Source organism: Callorhinus ursinus, unplaced genomic scaffold (assembly GCF_003265705.2).
Source record: "Callorhinus ursinus isolate GAN/ISIS: 27379988/994484 unplaced genomic scaffold, GSC_fseal_2.0 scaffold6, whole genome shotgun sequence".
Taxonomy (NCBI): Eukaryota; Metazoa; Chordata; class Mammalia; order Carnivora; family Otariidae; genus Callorhinus; species Callorhinus ursinus.
The window spans coordinates 75,586,388-75,607,785 of record NW_027397068.1 but is presented as its reverse complement, the minus strand read 5'-3'; the positions used below and the strand labels follow the sequence as shown (position 1 = coordinate 75,607,785).

At 35.1% G+C, this 21,398-nt stretch overlaps 1 protein-coding gene across 9 annotated transcripts in view; it reads right to left on the bottom strand.

Annotated features, from left to right (window-relative positions):
- Nucleotides 1–474: 474 nt before the first annotated feature.
- Nucleotides 475–21,398, bottom strand: part of QKI (QKI, KH domain containing RNA binding) — a 161,956-nt gene continuing 141,032 nt past the window's right edge. For 2 of the 9 annotated variants that reach the window (XM_073894202.1, XM_025866588.2), the window contains exons 5-8: nt 14,982–15,069; nt 13,301–13,600; nt 10,482–10,556; nt 475–6,498 (exon numbers count right to left, since the gene is read on the bottom strand). In XM_073894202.1, coding sequence (XP_073750303.1) covers nt 6,482–6,498; nt 10,482–10,556; nt 13,301–13,600; nt 14,982–15,069 — 480 coding nt within the window. In that variant the 3' untranslated portion in view covers nt 475–6,481. Of the gene's footprint in view, nt 6,499–9,880; nt 11,346–12,172; nt 12,594–13,300; nt 13,601–14,981; nt 15,070–21,398 lie in introns of those variants that run through there. The other 7 variants (XR_012378647.1, XM_073894200.1, XM_073894201.1 and 4 more) reach the window with 7 other exon arrangements.

Sequence of the window (21,398 nt, the reverse complement as noted above, 5' to 3'; positions counted from 1 at the left end):
GTCGTAAAACTTGGGTGTCAAGATGAAATTTTAAGAGAACAGGTTTTAAACTACTGGAAACAATCTTTTTATCAGTTCTGCTTTGTTCAAGAAATTGACGAGACTAGTCCTTTTCATAGGACTGACAAGACCGAGGTTTGGCAGCATTCCTTTCTTTCTCTACAAATTGTACCTGTTTCTCAATTAGAAATGGTAACTTGTTTTTTGTATGTACATCCAGTTGAGGACACTATAAAAATGTTTATTGATTTCCTTTTCATCACTGAAATCAAGGCAAATAGTATAATCACCTTCCAGTTAAGTGATAGAGCTCCATAATGTCAGACTATCTTTTCTTTTAAATTGTGTTAAAAACACCAAAAACTAAAAAGGAAAATGTGCATTATTCTGATGTTTCTGGGGCGGGGGGGGGCGGTGGTAGGGAGCATAAGCAGCACTTTCAGCTGCAGTTGGCTTGAGAGGATGAAACATATGCACGTTTTCCAGTTGGTTTATTGCACTTCATGTACAGTCATACGTGGTTCTCCATTCACATGTGATTTGAGACCTATGCAAACTTTTCTCTATATATACAATTTCCACAAGTAAAGTTCTAAATGTCTTATACACACCACTACAGTATAAACCATAAAGATGTATTTGGTAATCAAAACTTCTCAATAAGAGCATTGAAAATTATATATATATATTATATATATGTCATTTTTTACCCTGGGAGCTGAGCTTTTTCCACAAGGTGATGTCTTTTGCCAAGAAAGGAGAGCAAAATCATAAGCAATGCAAAATCAACATTGTGTTGCTATTTGCTGCACCTACCATCCACTTCTAAACTGAATTAATTCTTCCTCCTTCTCTCCCGCCCCTGGCAATTAGTGCAGCAGAAACACAGACAGGAGAGCACTATGCTTAGGTGAACCAGTTTGATTCAGCATTGAGTACCAGGTATGCATAGAATTTTAAGTCTCTTTGTAACAAAGGCATTTCAAATTCATTTTTTATGAAAAGAAACCAGACAAAATTACATGTGTACCATATGAGTATTTCTAAAAGTGTTGCCTATAAAATGTAAGATTTTTTCTATTTTAGATAAAGATATTAAGGGACTTGTGACAATGTTAAAAAACTACCTTGGGCACTTCTAAAAAGTTTGTGAGCCGAGAAAGTTTTCTGAGTCATTTTTGCTATTATAATTTAGCATTACATTTCATTCTACTAAAAATCAGTTGCTAGAAATCTTAAAATAGCTAATTGTTACAAAGGAATACAGACAGACATTTTATCCCAAACAAGCAAATGAAAAACAACAAAAAACTGGAGAAACCCTGAACTGTCATATAGGACATATAAAAGTGTTAGGCTTCAATGGTAAAGAAGATTCTTGATTTGGTAACAAGCAATTTCATTTAAACCTATTGTCTGCTTTCACTGCACTAGAAAATTTAGATCCTATTTATCTAGTATTTTTAAGTTTTTTTTTAGAAAACCTTAACCACTTTTGTGTATGAACGTACACGTCTTGCCTTTGTGAACAGGGTGCTTCTGCGGCTCCGGGCGGAATCTACGATGTGTGCGCAGGTGGCTGCACTAGAGTGTGTGTATCTGCTTTCATGCTATGTTCGTCCTGACACTTTGCCCAAGAAATACATGCTTAACTACTAAGTACATTAATGTTACCAATTTCTCGACTGAAAGCTTAACTTTCAATTGTTTTGTCAAATGATAGTATAAAACAATAGACTTAGCGTTTTATCATTCTAAGAATCTGGTAGTTTCCTTTTTAATACTATTACAACTTTTATTAAAATGGGATTTGTACTTTTTCCACCTTTTAGTCTTTTCCAACTTTTCCAACATAAAAGGTGACAATATGACATACTTATACATGAAGTACCATTAACTGAAAATGAGATGAGACTGTATTCAGAGGCTTCAGAGAATGTGTAGTGAGTTGCATAGAAATTCATCAATTTATGTGACACGGTACTGTGATGACTTATAGATTAGCAGCTTGACTAGTATCTTCAAATTTTTACAGAATAATATATGAAGTGTACGGCAATGAGAATGTTTACAGATAGTAGCATATTAAAGCTGTCTACCTAACAGAAATACATGACCCCCCCATCAAATAAACAACTATATTTGAGCCAAACAACTATCTCTATGATGATTAAATTAGCTATCACTATTGTATGTAATTCACTTATGTAGGTATTCTATGGGAATATATAAATATGGGAGTACTTTGACAGTCTGATTGGTGAAAAGCATATTGGTATAGTTATGTCTTTTATAACATGTAGCTTTCAGCCCCAAGTTTTAGAACTTTAAAATAAATAAAAGTGTAATTTACAAAAATGAGTCCATTATTTACAAACATAAAAATTCATCCTGAGAATTTATTATCCAGGAGAACTATTTCACAGAAAAGGAAATTACCAGTATCTGTGAAATAAAAATGTACCTCAAGAGTTAAAATTCATATGTGGAGGTCAATTTACCTAAGTTGCAGCCAAGAAAAGCATGAAGATATTTAATAAATCTTAAATTGATTTGCATGCAAGAAATGAATGAGATGTAACTTCTCAAATGCCACTGCCATTCTCCCCTAAACTTCTTGTATTAATGGAGTATTCTGGCTGTATTTTGGAAGAGGGTGAGAGAGAAAGAACACCTCAGGAAAACTCAAGGATGCTGTCTCATCTCTCCCTAGGGGTTACAAGAGGAGAGAGGCGGGTGCACTGTCATTATTAATGGCTTACTTTGGACTGTTCTGAGAAACAGAGCCACTCTACCTTTGGCTTTACCTGGTTGAGCCCCCACCCCCACCCCAAAAGGAACAATGGCTGAAACAGTTCAACACTTTATAAAGGAAAAATGTCTAATTAAAACACAAATGTGAATAAAGACAAAGCCTCATCAGATTCTTTGCTTTATAATGTGACCATAAAATTACCTACTTAACAGAAATTAAAAGAAATGGTTCAACAAAGAATCAAACTGGTTTTTTGGGGTATATCATCACAACGAATCTCTTTACTCTTTACGCTGTGAGCAGTGATTATTTTGGAGAAGGAAAAATAAGAAAAGTGTGGAATTAGTAATGCAAGAGGCTGAAAGGCAAGTGGCAAGACTAGAAGAATGCCTCAAACCGATGCTACTTTGTTCCCATCTCTACTGGCACCTACCCCCCAAGGTAAAAGGCCAGAATAACCAAAGCCATCTTAACAGTAGTGTGCGCAATTGTCAGCTGACAAACAACATAAAAACAAGTCACGCTATGTTATCTGTGGTCACGTTCTTCAGGGTTAGTCCAGTAACTCAAGACTTTACATTCTTTTGTCTTTATTTGTTTATTTTAATTAAACACGAAAAGGTTAATAAACAGACATAGTCCAGAGTTAGTAGGTTGGTATTATAACATTTATTAAAATAATGCTATGGGTTAATAGAAACAGCAAAGAACCAAAGAATTAAAATGCAAGCTATGTAAAATCCCAACTAAAACCCAAAAGTGTCTAATGTATTCATTCATTAGCTAACTAAAAGCCCAAGAAAGACAAGACACCCAATATAATAAAGTACTGCAAAACAATTGGCAATTTTCAGTTATCAAAATTGTGGATTCTGCATTTTGTATCCTTTTCTCAATCAAGAAAAAAATTCTTTTTGAATGTTATATAACATACATATAAAACAAGATAGAAAAATACATTATAAACTTGTAACAATGGCTGTAAATACATTATCTTACATGTTTCTCATAGGCAATAGGTTGGTTATGATACATACATAGCATGAAACTACTAAGATAATAAAGAATTGACAAAAATACATGTCAGCTGTACGGTAACATACAAGCGACACTCCCATCTACCCACACTAAAAAATTACATAATACTGTCAGAAAAGAAGTCTTAAAAACTACATATTTTAATAAGAAATAAATTCAATAAAGAATGATAATACTGAGAACCAAGGCATTCAGAGATTTCAAAAGTCATGCTTTTTTTTTCAGTTGATCCAAAATTTTATCAACTAAGTTTTCAAAAGTTTGTTCAGAGCCAACATTACTCATAAATGTCACACATTTATTTCATACATTTACTTTCTTCCCCATAAAAGACCTTTGATAAACATCTAAAATGTCCAGGTATAACGTAGTTGAGATGAAACTGGATCAAATACTGGTATTGTTTTTAAACTACTATCACCTCAAGTGTTTGAGTGTCGCAAATTTATTCAACCAACCAAACAAAATAAAAATCAAAATGGCACAGCATATATTGTAAATAAATCAAAACAACTGTATATGTAACAGAAAGACAAAGCAGTGGCACATTAAACCAACGCTAGCTGAATACAAAACAATGAATGTCTATTGCATAGTAAATAAACTGAAAACGGTTTCCAAGTGAGACAAGATGATGGAGGAGGTCACCGCGAAGGTGCTGACTGAGCTTACTGCGGACCTTTGACTGTGAAGCCGTGAAGGTATGCAAGAGGGAATGAGTTGATGAGCTGGGGATCCACTGCCACTTGATATTTGCCACACCCGTACTGAGCAGTTAAGGATTACTGAAGTGTTTAGATGTAGTCGGCTCTGTGCACAAATCGCTTCAACTACAAAACTGAATTTCATGAGAAACTGGAAGCTTAAACTCACAGGTAGTTGAGCACTTACATGCACAATGATGCCAGTTATTTTTTTTGAAGTTTAACAAAAAGGTGTGTAGGGGGTGGGGGCCTCTTAGGTTACTTAAACCACCAAAGATATGGACTACCCAAGTGATCTGGTACGGTAGAAAGAAGTCTGATTAGATTTGGGCCATTAAAAAATACTGTTATCCAGAGTGAAAATCATAGAGATTCATTTTTCTGAAAAAGTTTGCTAAGAATGGTATTATCTCCAATTTAGTAAGAAAAAGTCCAACACACCCCTCCTTCTCTGAATAAAATAAAGTTCTACTTTTGTCTGTAAACTGATGTTCAGATCACACATAATTTTTATCTCAGAACCTTGTGGGCTACTGTTAAATATCACAATAACCAAAAGCACTCGATTATGATTTTAAAAGAATGATGTTTTAAAACTTACTTGTCAGACATTAGAAAAGTTATCAAATTTTTTCACAGTATCAGATTTGGCAAATTTCTATCAAGGTAACGTGGCAAAAATCATGTAATTCAAACCATCAACTCATTTGTCTCCCCTCAAATCTTCTTTCACATACTGGGCGGGCGACTGAGTTAACATGCATTAACTTGTATTCTGAGGGAGGAGCTGATCTTACAAGACACTTGACTAAATGACCATGAAGGAAAATAAGGCACTTTCTTTTCTTTAGACTTATTCCAATACTTAAAAAATAAAAAAGAAAGACAAAAAGGCTCTTTTGGTCTTTTGTTTCTTGACAACCACCAGAAAAAATCATTTAATGAAATAAAGGGTTTCTTTGTTCTTTTTCTTTTTTTTTTATAACACTTGAAAGTATAAAATGCTACATTTCCAAAAATATATATATTTTTTTTCTGCACCAGCACCCTTGTATAGTAAAAGTATCTACTTTTTGTTCATTTGTTTCAATGCACTACACTTTATCTACAATTTCATTACATGTATACAGCAAATAGGCAAGCATGGCTTTTACATCCTTAATGATTTTTTTTTCTATACAGGGAGGTTTTAAAAAAAATATTTGAACAGTTTGCCCAGTAATGTGACACATAATGCATGTACCTTGTTCTCGTATACTTTTTAAAGGAGGTTGTAAAATAAAGGTTCAGTAATTTTAACTCAGATATTTATCTTTTTAAAAATAGTGTTGCAGTTTTGTTCTTTGCATTACTTCTCAAAATTCCTTGTTTTTTCTCTCATGGCACACTTCTAATACTTCAAATTTTGGCAGGCAATATAAAAAAGGCTGCAACTTCTGCCCTTTGAGGGCACTGTAGTGACTAAACAGCATATCAAATTTTGAATACTTTTTGAAATCACTTCACCAATGACATCCCTGACCAAAGGTTCATGCATGATGCATCATCACACGGTACATTCAGAGAGCTGTGACTCGCTATGAGAAGATTCCTAGAAGTCTCTCACAGTAACTGCCTCTGTCACTGAGTAGTTAAGGGCCATCTGTCTCCCCTTCTGAAGTGAGGCCTTCTTACCGTTCGCTTAGGGTAGGACATGAAAAGATGATCAGTGCTGTGGGATGAATTGGGCCTTATTGCTTTACTACTATTCAGTGCAGGTTCTAGAACCACTTTCACCCAAACAGAAAGAAAAACCAAAAGCTGAGTTGGAGGACAACAATTTCTTTGTCTTTTGTTTGGTTAGATGGTAAGACGAACGGACAAAGTGCCTCAGCTCGCTGCACTGACGACAGGCAAGCAAAGGCGATTACCAGTTAACTGATCAGCAGGCAGGCATGGTCAGGTCATCATTGGGTGAAGAGTTCAGAGGTCAGAAGGTCATAGGTTAGTTGCCGGTGGCGGCTGGGTGGTTAGAAACAAAAAACAAAACAAAAAAAAAAAAAAAAAAAGAAAAGAAAAGATAGAGAAGAGATTAGTTTCAGCTAGTGACGGCTTAATGACAACATGAAAAACTAATCACAACTAATAAAAAAAAAAGCATGTTTAATTCTGACAAACTGATTGACACCATCTACAGAATACAATAAAAATCATGACAGTTTCATATCATGATTTGAACAAATGAAGGAGAGCCCACTCCCACAAAAAAAAACAAAAAAACTGGTTAACAAGAAAAAATAGAAATAAAATACAACTAACAACTAATAGTTAGTAGCAGTCAATGAAGGAAATTGGAGAACAACAACAATGAATAGGTTTGATATACAGAATTCTGAAACAGTCAGTGCAGTTATCAGTATCTGACTGCTATTAAGCATTAGTATTCTCTCAGATGCAAGCATTAAAGCAACTATTAATGATGGATGTGATTATTAATAACTGATGATTAACAGAAATGAATCTAAAGAAATTTAAATTTCTATGAACAATTTGGTTCAACATAAACTCTGGGCCAAACAAGGTTTCTTTTGTTCAATAAATGTTTATTGCTTTTTCAATTATTCTATTTACAAACAACATGGAATTTCTTGGCCTTATGATACAAAGCAATACTAAACTGTAGTCTAGCAGTGTAGGCAACATCATGGGAACCAGAAAAAGGCCAGGCCTTTTGCGCTGGCCAACACTTTCCAGTTGAAAATACTATTTTACACATATAGAACACTTATAAAATGCACTTGCATGTAAACACTGTAAAATCCTGCCATTTAAAATTCTATACTCAAAAAGCTCTAAGTACATCAAAAAATAGAAGAAATTTCTAATTGATACCAATAAGGCATTTTAAAACTACAAACAGCTTTCTTTATTCAATTTCAAAGCTAATACTCTGCAAATACAATAAAATCTGACATTTCATATACATTCCTGCTTTATATTTTATATTTTAAAAGAAGCCACCTGTAAATACTATTTTCTTTTGCAAAACAACAAACAGAACAAAAAAAAATTAAAAAATTACAGTAAAACATAAAGTAGTTCTCAAGTGGAAAGTTATCGTCCCCAGTGTCCTCGAGTTGTTCCTTCCTTATAAATCAACCTCTGTCACATTCTGCTTCACCAAACTTGGTCCACTTAACAGTAGTATGATTTTTAAGACTCATTCAACAGCTTAATTATTTCTACTATATTCTGAGGTTTGACAGAATTTTCTGTACTGTTGCCATTGTGACTAAGGCAGAGGAGATGTGAATGAAAAATATTCAGTGCAAAGGTAGATTCCATGCCACTTCATAAATCATAACCCAGTAGGTATAATGTTCACAGAGTTATTTGAAATGATCTATATAATGGACTGGTTTACTTTCATATAACAAAAATGCTTTCTAGAGTCTATCATTCAGGATAGTTTATAAATACTACAAAAATACTGCATCTTCAATGTGACCAAATCTTCCCTGAATTTCTTAAAATAAGTGGAATTTTATTTAAAATAAAAACTGCTATTCCAAAATTAAAGAAGAAAATAAATATTTAACACGATGTAGTCATACCACTTCATAGGAAGTACTCCCAAAATACAGAATCTTAAAGCATTTTTGATATTACTTTAAATTTTGATTAAAATTGTATTAAGTTTCTTATACAAATTATGCAAATGATGGTTTTTAATAAAATCATCACTCAGAAAAACTCTGATTATGTTTTTGGGTGTGTGGAATATATAAACAAAGCAAATTACCACATATGGACCAGTACACCTAGAATACACCCTCTGCCAAGTCCTGGCCTCCTACAGTACACACAGGTGTGTCAACCGTGCAAAATCACTTATGCTTCATTACAACTAAAAAGTCAGTTGGTCTTTTACAGGCTTCAAATTCAGTTTTGAAATATGCGTAGAAGTGGGTTTATTTTTAGTAAAGAACTAGATATATTTGTCAACCATGCAGTATTCTAAATACTTATATAAGATTACATGGTTATATGTCCAAGGGCTGAGTTTCCTTGCATTAAATGAATGCTTATTCTTCCCTTCAAAAATTAAAAAACAAAAAACAAAAAAAACCCCTCAAAAATAGAGAAAACAGTAGTATCATAAAATAATTTAAATGAAGGACTTCAGACATCTCCCTTAGACCCAATGAGTGCATACAGTGATAGTAACAGCAGTATACAAGTATTCTGTTATTTAAAGAAAATAAAAAAGGTAGCATTTCGGTTTGCTGACATTGCATTTTGAATAAAAGTGACAAGACTAATAAAAAAATACATATAACTACGAAAGAGCCATGCATGGAATGTGTTGTCATTTCCAAACACTATAAAATCTTCCTAATATTTTCAACTATCTCAAGCTACTGCAGCACTGAGTAGCCAATAATTATTGTGTTAAAACAAAATTATGAGAAATCTCCTAAAAGGGGCAGAAAGGGAAAGATTAATAGAAGAAAAACTACTTTAAAATACTCTTTCAAACTATTTTGGACATTAACAATGTGGAAAAAAAAAGCTTCAAATTATTCATGGAATTATCTGGTTTCCTTAAATCTAAAGTGACTTAAAAAAAAATTTCCTCCTTCACTAGGAGGCTTGTTCTGCAAGAAGGTGGTGCATACACTTGTACATGACACACCTACAAGGTGCTTTATTGTCACAGATCATCACTGAGCTTGGGGTCTATTTATTTTGATCACTGAATAATCACAAGTAATGTATGTATTAAAGTCTTCAATTCAAGGCTCTCTAATTATGTATGATGTTAAATAAATATCATCAATGTCTTTGGAAGGTATTCTAGTCTGATGTGGACAACAGCTGTGTCCAATATTTATCATCAGTATTCAGAACCATGTGAGGCAGGTAGGTGGTTCATAAGTTCACAGAAGATGTAGGACAGCAGTGTAAATTCCATCACTTTTCCCACTAATTACTAGAGAATCTGATCAACTTAATAAGTAATAAATGTGCCACAATAGAAGCTTGATAAAAATTTTTTTCTACCTTGCTTCGGATTCTTACCCTGTGATGACAAACTTAGAAAACAATTCAATGTCAATAAACCGAAAATATCACTCCTCAAAAACATAAATAATTTATAATAGGGTCCAAGGGCATATACAGGACACAAATTACAAATGTTGAAACGGAGAAAAATGAAGACTTATTTTCCAGTCACAGGTTACTCAAAAAGGATATTCAAAGCTGGATTCATGTCTCCACAGAACTTTAAGAGATAGTTTACCTTCAGATAAAATATTTTAGCAGCAAATGACAAAAATCAAAGGATCCATTTTGGCAAGAGAATGTAAGAGTAAAAGGGAACTGATTTTCTCATTTATTAAAAAAAAAAAATCCAACTGCATCAAAGTTATCTTCACAGTCCTTACTTTTGTTGATTTCAGCTGAGTACGTGACATGTATAACCTCATGTTTACACAGTGGCTCAAATATCTTATGAAAAAGGAAAATGGAAACTAAATCTTCAGTTTTCTCCACAAGGACACAGGAGGCATATATTCCTTTACTTCTCTCATTAAAGCACCATCCGCTCAGTTCATTTGCAAAACCAACCCAAAATTTCAGAACAAAGGTAAATTTTAGCAAAAATTACGACTGAAAAATAATTAAGGCGACATCAAAATTTAACAGCTCCCCAAATGGACTAATTTATGTTTTAGTAAGAATAAATCACAGTACATACTAATATAGGATTTAATAAGTTAAAATAGGGAGCAAAAAAAAAAAGGGGGGGGGCTAAGAAAAGAAAGAAAAGGAAAAAAAATCCCAACCTTTAAATCTGTCAATTATGACATATCAATTTAGAAAAAGAAAAGAAATGGTGTGCAGGTAAGCAGTTATATTTTTCCATCAGGTGTGGTGTTGCAAATTTTATGGACACCCAACGCATTTCTTATAAACAAGAACTGCAGAACTAAACTAACCTCGGTCTGCGGTCACAATCCTTTGGTAAGGATGGACACGCATATCGTGCCTTCGAACTTTAGTAGCCACCGCACCTAGTTAAATTGCAATTACCAAGACAAAGTTAGAAAACATTCACAAGGGAAAAGAAAACAAACATTAACAGCAGGTTTATCAAAATGGATTTCAAATGTTCATTTACTACAAAAGGTTCATTTTAAGAAACACGTTAAGGCACAGTAGTTTTAAAATTAACCATAGTATGTTGTGTATATATGCGTCTATTAATATTGCATTCATTTCAAACATCTTGGCCTTAACCTATTTTATCCATTCATTCACGATCCCAAGTTACAGTATTTCATGAACTCTACTAGATCCAAACATATTTAAGCTTTACTAGTCACATATTCACTGAAGTGCCTTTCTCGCAGCAGGACCACTTAAATAATGCCATGTTTAATACTGACAATTATTTGCTAACCTTAAGACCACTTCCAGAGTTTATCACTTAAAAAGGTTTAAAAGCAATTCTTAAAGCCTACAGATTGTGGTTTTAAACTCTGAGTCAATAAGTATGAACTGCAATGAATTAGGTGATTAGTAAAGCAAACAGTATAGTACACTTAGCAGTCAGTATACTACTATACACTCCTTTATAAATTACCGTTACTTTGTAAGATTACAGACTAAACCAAATTAATAACATACTTTTACTTTCTATCAGTGTGCAAAAAGTGCAAGTAAGTCACTGACTGCTAGGCTAAGCTTCCCCCCCACCCCCCTGGAGGCTGCTGAGACTAAGCATTTGTTAAATTCAGATCTGATGAGGGTTCAGTTAAGACCGTTCTTGAATTCTTAGCCTTTCGTTGGGAAAGCCATACCTAAAGATAAAAGGAAGGGAATTAAAAATTAGTCATCAATGAAGATTTGATGCTAATACCAATCTCCTCACTACCACCAACACACATGTCTGCATCCGTTTTGAAGGGCACTGCTTATTTTAAAATAGTATGATGTGAAACTTGATATATATCATGCATGTTATCTGTGTGCAAATTTATTATAACTTAGCAATTTGAAATAATTTTCTCAGTTCTCCAAGTGCTCGTCATGTTTTACTGCTTAGGTGGCAAAGCAAGAAATAGGATTGATAATGGATTTTGGTCATTTAGTACTCATTATTATTCATTTTATGAATGCCAATTAGGTATCTGTACATTTTGCTTTTGTCAGTCTAATAATTATTATAAATAATAATTTCCCAACACAACAAAAAACACATTGCTTAAAATGAGAAACTGCAGTGCCTCTTGCTGTTTCTAAGCAGTAAACTGGTCCATCACCCCTTTTTCATTTTAGATAAACTAATCTTAGACAAGTATAATTCCACGAGGCAAAATCAGCAAGATCTTGCATTGAGTGCTGGAACAGCAGCTGGTGGCTAAGAGTGCCAGCCCTGCAGGAAGCAACAAACTCCTCGACCAGACGCTGTGCGTGCAGCAGAGAGGAGCTCTGGGGAGAGGAGCAGGCATGGGGCCACAGGACAGAGCGTTAACAGAAAGGAAAACGTAAACAGGTTACATGTTACATGTTATTTTAAAAATGCTTCAAGAAATGTGCAACAGAATCAAGCTTCTCATAAACAACTCTATAGTATAATTCTGACCTGTGATACTTTATACAATGATTTAGAGATAAACGGAAAACATGTACAATAAAGTGTATTTGCTCATGAAACAAAAGGCACCTGAGTGCATGCACACACACAGATAACATACAGAGCATTGTGGCTTTCTTTAATTGTTGAACAATGAATTTTCAAGTTTAAATCTTAGTGTCCAGGTTCATAAAGACTTTCAAATTTTTATAAATCAATATTAATGCTGGAAAAAAAAAAAAAACCTTAAAAGATCAAAGTCCTAAGAGTCAACAGCATGCATGCAGCACCAAGGTCATACACAATTCAAGGAAAAAAAGTATTCAAATTCTGTCTGGAAAAACAAAGGGGCAGCACGGAAACAGTTTGTCCCACATTGACTGGTCGTGTTATAACAGCTGCTGTATTCTAGTCCTTCATCCAGCAAGTCAATGGGCTGAAATATCAGGCATGACTGGCATTTCAATCCACTCTATAAAAAAAAGGCATCAGTAATGTCTTTTTCAAGCACACCACTTTTTGTTCATGTAAAACCAAGCGTTCATAGTATGATCTTAATTTCTGCCTCAAATGTGACTCTAAAACAGTGACTTGGTATTTACTTATCAATTCCATACTGTACTACTGAAATTAGGAATTTCCCTTATGTCTGATATTAACTAGAACTTCAAAAGAGGAAACCTAAAGAATCCAACTAATTTACCTGGTCTCTTTCTTATTTTAAGTGATCACAAATATTAGAAAACACACAGACAATAACAGCAGTTTTTAAAAAGCTCTCAAAATATTTCCACACAGAAATTTAAAATTTAGTTGACAATTAAATAACTCCCTGAGACAAAAGGACTCTAACTGTAGGCAGTGGAGCCAACGGAGGGGATAGGTCTAACTCAGAACGACCACAGTGATGTCAATGGTGAAAAGTATTGTCTGTTTAAAATGTTTACTGATTTACAAAAGTGAATTTGAGTTACCAAAGAGAATCTGAGCACAAATTTAAGGTGCAATTCTTTAAAAGGGGAGCCACTGAGAGAGGCTGAAATAAAACAAACTTTAGGCTTCTGTCTTCCTAATGGAAACTTGTCTTGACTCTCTAAAACTAATACAATCATTTCAAAGTCTGAGGCACAGAAGTTATGAAAGAAAAATACTAGCAGCCACACAGGGAGAACAACTTACCTAATACACCACTAGGTTCAATAGGATACTCAAGGATTGATGTAGCTGGTGCCAACGTGTAGGGGTACTCATAGGGTGTGTAGATCAAACCAGCTTCGGGCCCCGGAGGAACTATTGCAGCAGTCGGGTGAGGAGTTCCGTTTGGCATGACAGCGGTCTGTATCTGTCTGATCAAAGGCATTATGGTAGGGCCAGCGGGCGTAGGGGTCCGCAGGGCAGCTGGTGGGAGGACAGGCGCAGGCCCAGTGATAATCCGTGGAGCAGCCTGGGCTGTTGCTGCAAGAGAAAAGGCAAGGGCTGCTACAGTAAGCAAAGAAATGCAGGAGGAAGTGTAGAGACAGCAGTATAAAATATGGAAAATGAGAGGGAAGTAGGAAAAAGAAAGGAAAAGCAGGAAAGAAGAAAAATAAAAGGAAATCATTAGTACATGCGCTGATCACACAAAATGCCAAAGCACACCGATCAAATGCAAACAGCTTCCCCTTTCCCAGTGTGATTAAGAATGTGCAAAAATTACCAAGCCACTGTAAAAAAAAAAATAAATAAACCAAAACCAAAACCAAAAGAAAAAAAAAACCAACAAAAAAGAGAATACCATTAAAATAGGTTATATTTCATATATTTGATACAACTGTGTTTTTAAGATTTCATGAGACTAACGATACATGCAGAAGCACATGAAAACACTCGCATTAAAAGATGTTAAAAATTTTTGGAATTGGGAGTCCACAGAAATACAGTTTTGGTTTATTTCTAAAGAATAGCTTAAGTTTCAAATTAAAAAAAGAATAATTTTTACTGTATTAACCGACTACTAGTTTTATATGAATTTCCTGCATCTGTAATGAACTTCATCGAAAAGACAATATAAAAAATAACCCATTCCTAAATATAAGACTATTAGTGATCTACTCTACTCATTCTCATGAATAAATTAAAGCCAACCATTTTGTAAAGCAACCACTTCTGAACCCACTAAACTGCCTATACTTTGGAAAGTTGGCTAGGACTTTAAATTCTACTTCTTTTAAAAAAAGCTAGTAATTTAAATGGAGATTATGTTCATTAAAAGACTTGTGAACTTTCAATTGCCTCAAAATATAAAAAAGCAATCCTCTTCAAGTTTATGAAAGCATCCACAGATATATCTAAAAGAAAAATGGGATTAAATATAGTATCACCTACTGCTCTCTGTGAACTCATTCACATATGAAATCAACAGAGAAAAATACTGGAGGGGAACATTAGCAAGCAAGGTGAAAGGACAGAATTTGACAGAAGGGTCACTGCTTTCAGATACATTCCAAATTATAGTTTTCTAAAAAAATAAAAAAGTTTAAAAAAAATTGTCTTTTGCATAAATATAACAAAATAAGCTAGAAGCCTTAAATCTGTAGTTAACAGAATAGGAAATTGCCTGAAACTTAAATTTGGAAGTTGAAATTTCACCAAAACAATAAAGTGTATAAACCCAAAACTTAGACAGGCTAGCATAAAATAAAGGAGAATGTCCCCAATTCATGAAAGCAGTAAAAATGGGACTGTTAGTCCGTATCAAGTGACGATTATTTCGACTCTTCACTTTGTATAACTGTTCATGTGTTGTGCTGCCAAAAGGAGAAAGGTTTGTGGACTAAACAGCTAATACGGCTATACCCATGGACCTCAGCCTCATTCTTACGTGATTTAATGTTGGCATCTCTGTAGGTGCCGTTCAGAATTGCGAGCTCCATCAGCTGCATCTTCTTCAGGCTGTCTTCTCCCTCTGCCTATACATGGAAAACACAAAAGCAGTAAGCACTTAGGATGGTCCACATACATCACAGCCATATCTACTCACAAGCCTTAAAATAAGGAGTATGTGACTATAGTCATCTGCTTCAATCAGGGAGAAGAAGGAAAAAAAAAAAAAAAAAAAAAGACCAGGGAACCAAAAGGTGCTGACATACTGATACACAGGATACTCTCAACTACCACTAGCTACATTTCTGTGTGGAAATTTTTTATGTGAAGTACACACTGATTTATTAAAGTTCCCCAAAAAGCTTTGCTAAATAGAATAAATAAAAATGTTAATTAAGATTAAATATAGTATATTTATTCTCTTCAGCATCATTTTGTAGCAGATTCAAAAACTCAATGTGCTCATTAAAGGGGAAAAAAACCACCAACAACGCATAAAAAACCAAGCAACCCCCCCCCACCAAACTGGGATTTTAAACATATAATATAGGATGGTGGTATTCACTTATGAGAATTTTCTGTTTAATTTTCTAAAAATGAAAATTTAATAATATCACAATCATAAGAATTTCTAAAATTTGAATATATATTCTGCTCTCTTATGCCAACATCCTTCTCTCCCCTCAATTAGTAAATACTATCATCATTCTAAAGCAAATCTATCTCTAGGGCCACCATATGATGCACTGTCCAACCCAGGAGACATTTAAAAGTAAAAGCTCTTAACAACTATGCAATGGTGCCAGGCTTAAAAAAACCAGGATTGTCTCTGGCCATCAAAATGTTTGGCCATCCCATTTACCTTGGACTTGCCCCACCCTTTCGGTTGACTGCTGTCACCCTTGTTCTAGTCATTATTGGTGTATTACCAAAACTACTACGATACTATGTTATTGGTATCTGTTCTCCAATCAATCTATAGAACAGTAAGATTAACTGCACACAACTTTTCTTCTTAATGTTCCTTAACATTTTCATGTCTTAAAACCCTTCATAGTTTCTTGCTATCTAAAAATATAAACCATTTAAGCTATCTGTGGGATCTGGGCCCAAATTATCTTCTCAAGTTAAAGCAATTAGTCTTCTACTATATTTTACACCTATCTTATACTATAAATCAAATCAAATCACTCCATGTTATGCATCTCTGTGCATATTCCTATTTCCCCTATCTTGAATGCTCCTCTGCACTCCACTCTACCCTCCTTCTAAATCCTACCTAATCTCTGCAAACTCCAACCTAACTTCTACCTTCTCAAAGGGCCACCCTGAGATTACACTGTTTCTACCCTGATTTATAGTTTCATGGACATCACCACTAGCAAAGGAAGTTCCTTGAGAATAGAGCCCATTTCTTATTTATCACTGCCTATATTCCCATTCAACCTTGTCCCACAAGTTACTTTTGCTAGGACTTCCAAATGACTGATAACAAAAAATCTTCATTTCCAAATCTCAAATGTCTAAATCCTACAGGATTAAGCATTAGCTACGGCAAAAGAAAGCAGTAGACGAAGGTCCATTTACCAAGATTCTTTCCTGAAGATGGTGGTAGATTATGGTAAAACCATGCACTACTCACATGTTTTATGCATTATCTAATCCTTAGTACTTAATATTTAAAAACAAAGTAACCCAATGACACTTTTTTCTGACCTAATTCAGAAAGGGGCAGGACCAGAGGACAAGCTTCTCTGTCCTCCCTTTCTACTGTAACTGTCAATGATATACAAAACTTTGTCCTTGGCACTACAGCAGCACAAAGGGTACTATAATTTATAGTAAACAGAACTGCCAAATTTGCTTTTAATAAACCACAAAGAATTAAAAAAGATGAGTGAACACACGAAGACAAAGTTTAAGGTGTCACTGCCAACTTTTCAAAAACCTTTGTAGGAGAAAACAGAGAAGATACCCATATGCCTGTGGAATTACTGTTCCTTGACTCCTATGAACTTGTACAAAGATGACTGAGAAAAAAGTGAAGTAGTAAGATTTATTTGAAAACCATAGCAATTACTTGTTAATGATAAAAATAAGTAAGCATCAGCAACAAAAGGGACAAATTAGCAATCCATTATCTAACCCAAACTCCCTAAACTTGTTCCCTGAAAACTAGTGATGTTAAAAACTCATCAAGTCATTTCAAATTCAAATCTATATATAACAGAATACCAGAAGCATATAAATTATGCAATAGGTACCTTCTTCACTTTCAACAGTGAAACAATGGTGCATGTTTGAAAATATCCAGTAAGAGACAGAAATAAAGATGGAAGAAGTGATGTGGTCAGAGTGCTGTAGAGGTAAGCGGTACTAGAGCGCATGCTTTCACCCAAGTGTTCTTTTGGATAACAATATAACCACACTCATTAGCTGGTGATGCAGTGTTACCAAAGAGAAAGAGGATGGAAGCAATACATGCGTGCACATCAGGGTTCGTGCACGTAGGATGTACATATGTGCCTTTTACAGGTGCAGATGTAGTGTCATCAGCAGAGCTCCCCCCGCCCCACCCAAGAGGAGACTAAAACCCAGAGCAGCACAGCTCTCACTAGGCAGCAGCAATGGACTTTGCCACAATGACCTCGCTGGAGGCCACTGAGATTCACAAGTTATGAATTACAGTATGCACACTGATTACATCACATTATGGCAGGCTACACTACACCTCCTAGCAGAGCACAAAATTTAGCTATGAAGGCTGGAATTTAAACCTGGTGGTCTCACTCCAGAATAAGCTTCACTCTGGCATCTTCATCACTTCTCCCCACCTCGCCCGCCGTTCTGTACTCACGGAGCATGATGCTGTTGTCTCAAGAGTTTGCAGAGTTCATTACAGAATTACTCTTAACACAGAAGCGGTTAGTTAAACCTTCTTGTCCTGGTTTTGTCAATGAAACTTGACATCATATTCCTGCCTGAATGCTGTTGAAGGGGTATGCCATCTGTCTTTCAAATATAACTTCAGATAAGAAAATGTGCTAATATCTTAGGTAATTTCTACTAAGTTTTTTCTATAGTCCAGAGGCTTAGAGGTTTTACTAGCCAGGCTTTGTATCAGGAGTTTATTTGATGTTTCCTCTTCTCTCAAAGATAAAAGCTGATCAAATATGGCATCCTGAAATCATACATCTCAACTCTAGACATTTCAAAAGGCATTTTTGTAGAACTTGCACAGGAACAAACCTCATATAAAGATGGAACACTGGCTTTTTCTTCTGTAACAAAAGAAGCTGTTCTTAACCAACCCAACCTCAAGTCATAAAAGGGTATTTTATAATGCTGAATCAAAGTGGTCATCTAGAACTTTATAAATCCTCATTTCTCAAGTATTTGCTCTATCATTTAAAATCGAGATATATAATTTATATGCAGTGAAATCCTGAGATCTTAAGTGCAACATCCAGTCAGTTTTGATGAATGCTAGTCATGAATGCTAGTCATTTGATGAATTCAAGTCACAGGATGGTTCAATCAACTCAAAAAGTTCCGTTGTGCCTCTTCTCACACAAGATCCTCCTCACCCTCTGCCCCCGGAAACCCTCGATCTGATTTTATCACCAGTTTAATTTTGCCTATTCTAGAATTTCATATCATGGAATCACAAAGTATATACTTGTGTGCCCAGCTTCTTTCCCTCAGCATTTATGAAACTCTTCCCATACCGTTGCACGTGTCAGTAGCACACTTGTTTTGACAGCTGAGTAGTATTTCATTTATTTATCCTTTCTTCTGCTACAGACATTGGGATGTTTTTGGATATTGTGCATAAAGCCACTGTGAAAATTCTCGTACAAGGTATTTTTGTGAATATAGTTTTTTTCCCCTCCATTTCTTGAAGACACACCTAGAGGTGGATTTGCTGTGTCATAGGATAAATGAATATTTCTCTCATAGTTTGTATGAAAAGCATTATGTAAAGGTTACTGAAACATTCTGAGTAACATACCTTTGAAACATAAAAGTTTAAAAAATATAACAAAGACCTGCTAACTTCTCTATAGGTCCATTGCCCCATATCTAAAACCTGTGACATCAGAAGTATTTTTGAGAATTTTTCAGATTTGAATAAAGACAGTATACCAAGGATTACATAACATCCCCGATGGGTCTGGAGGAATACTCCAATAATCCAATCTGTGATAAACATAAAAATACACTAAGTAGGATAAAGAGATTATTTTTCTTTTCCTTTCTGAACTTTTTGGGGGTTTACAATTATGGAAGACAGATTATGAATCTGCATAAATAACCTATGCATATTTTATAATAAATTACAGCTATGTTATCAGCTGTGTTTAACAGCTGTTAATGTGACAGATTTGGTCATGGTTAATACTAGATTGAGAAACCAAAGGTCTTAACATTTTTTAAAGTAGAACGATTTATATACTGCTACACCTTAGATATCAGAGTTTCATCATCTAAACATTTATGCTTTATAACACATCTATGGCAATGGTACTGTGTTATCCCTGAGGCCTAGACAGGTTAGGCAGCTTATCCAATGTTGCATATGGTCACACTGCACCACTGGCTTCCCACCCAGCGTACTTGACCTAAACTGCTTTACCCTCTCCTCTACGTAGTAGTGCCTTTAAGTGGAATTATCTTTTGGATTCATCAAAGACCTCACATAAGAAATGAAGAAAACCATGTTTATTTGGCAGCTTTAAATTTATAAAGTACACATTAAAAAAACTCCACCACAACAATGTAATTAATTACAAAAGAGAACTGGAGCAAATGTATGAACATTTCCAAATCATTATAATGTGATTAGTAAAATAATTTGCCTGTAAGAGAAAAGCCTAAACTCTCCAGCTTAGCAATCAAGGCACTGAACAACTTCTATAAGCAGCCCTATTTGCAAATATTAGTCAAAATCATCTGCCCAAGCAGGGGGAGTGGGAGAGGGAAAAAACAAAAGGAAAAAAAAATCATCTGCCCACTGATCCCTAGAAGCCCACTTTACTTTTCTGCCCCCAAGTTAGACAAGATCCTATCTAGATCTGCATAGAACCACCCTCTGCATACTTCTTTTGATAGCCCAGATGACTGTTCCCTCTAGAGTATATTCTTTACTAACCACACCCACACATAATGGTATCATTTCCCTAAATCTATGTTGCTCCTTTTGGGAGACTCAATCATATATAGCCATGTACTATCTCATTTTTTTCTATTTTTTAATGTAATTTTAAGGAAATTTCTCATGTGACTTGAATCCATGAATTAACCAATAACCAATTAAACCAGTCTTCTTATAGCTCCCAATGCTTTGCAAAGGTGAACTTATTCACTGACATTAAAAAAATTGAATCTTTTCTATAAATTTAAAATAATGAGTAGTGGGACGCCTGGGTGGCTCAGTTAGTTAAGTGTCTGCCTTCGGCTCAGGTCATAATCCCCGGGTCTTGGGATGGAGCCCCACATTGGGCTCCCTGCTCAGTGGGGAGTCTGCTTCTCCCTTTTCCTCTGCCCCTCCCCCTGCTTGTGCTCGCTAATAAAATCTTAAAAAGAAAATAAATGAGTAGAAAAGGTTTTCCAAACATAAAAGAAAAAGTACATAACCAATTCTTTTAGCTGAACAAGAAATTAGTAGAGAAAAGAGAAAACAGAGAGTGACCAAAGTTTAAAATAATTTTAATACCAATCATCACCTGTATCTGGTCTGCCAGCTAAGAAAAGTTTGACAAAGAACATAACTGACTTAAATTTAAATAGAGGATTTTATACAGGAGAGAAACAGAACAGAATCAGTGTTTAAAGGCACATTCTGTTAGTTTGTGAATGGACTGTTTGGGGCTTGAGTACGATTAGAGACCAGTCATGAGCTTGACTTCAGTCCCAGTGACAGAAGATGTACTGGACTGGTGTGGAAGTAGTAACAGATGGAAAAAATAACTCGAAAGAACGTGATAGCTAGTTAGATGTAACAAATGAGGGAAAGGAGACATTAAAGAATAACGTTCAGGTTTTTGGATTAAGCAATCAAGAAGATGGTGGCTCCATTTAATAAGAAGGGAAAGGCTGAGGGAAATGGAATCAGGAGTACTAAGTTTGAAAATGCTAATGCCTTGGCTATTTCAACAGCCACGCAGAGATGTTAGGTACAGAGCTGAATATAAATCTGGGATCTGTTTAACTTGTCTGATAATGCTAGTAGAAAAATTAACCTCCCACACTATTTTAGACTATTCTTCTCCAAGATGATGTAGCAATTATTAAGTTCCAAACTGACCTGCTCTAGGCTTTTAGTACTGGGTTTAGGACTCTGTACAGTACTATTTCTTCTTCGACAGCTGGTTTTGTTAGGCTCTCACAACTGAGATGAACAGTGGAGGGCGTT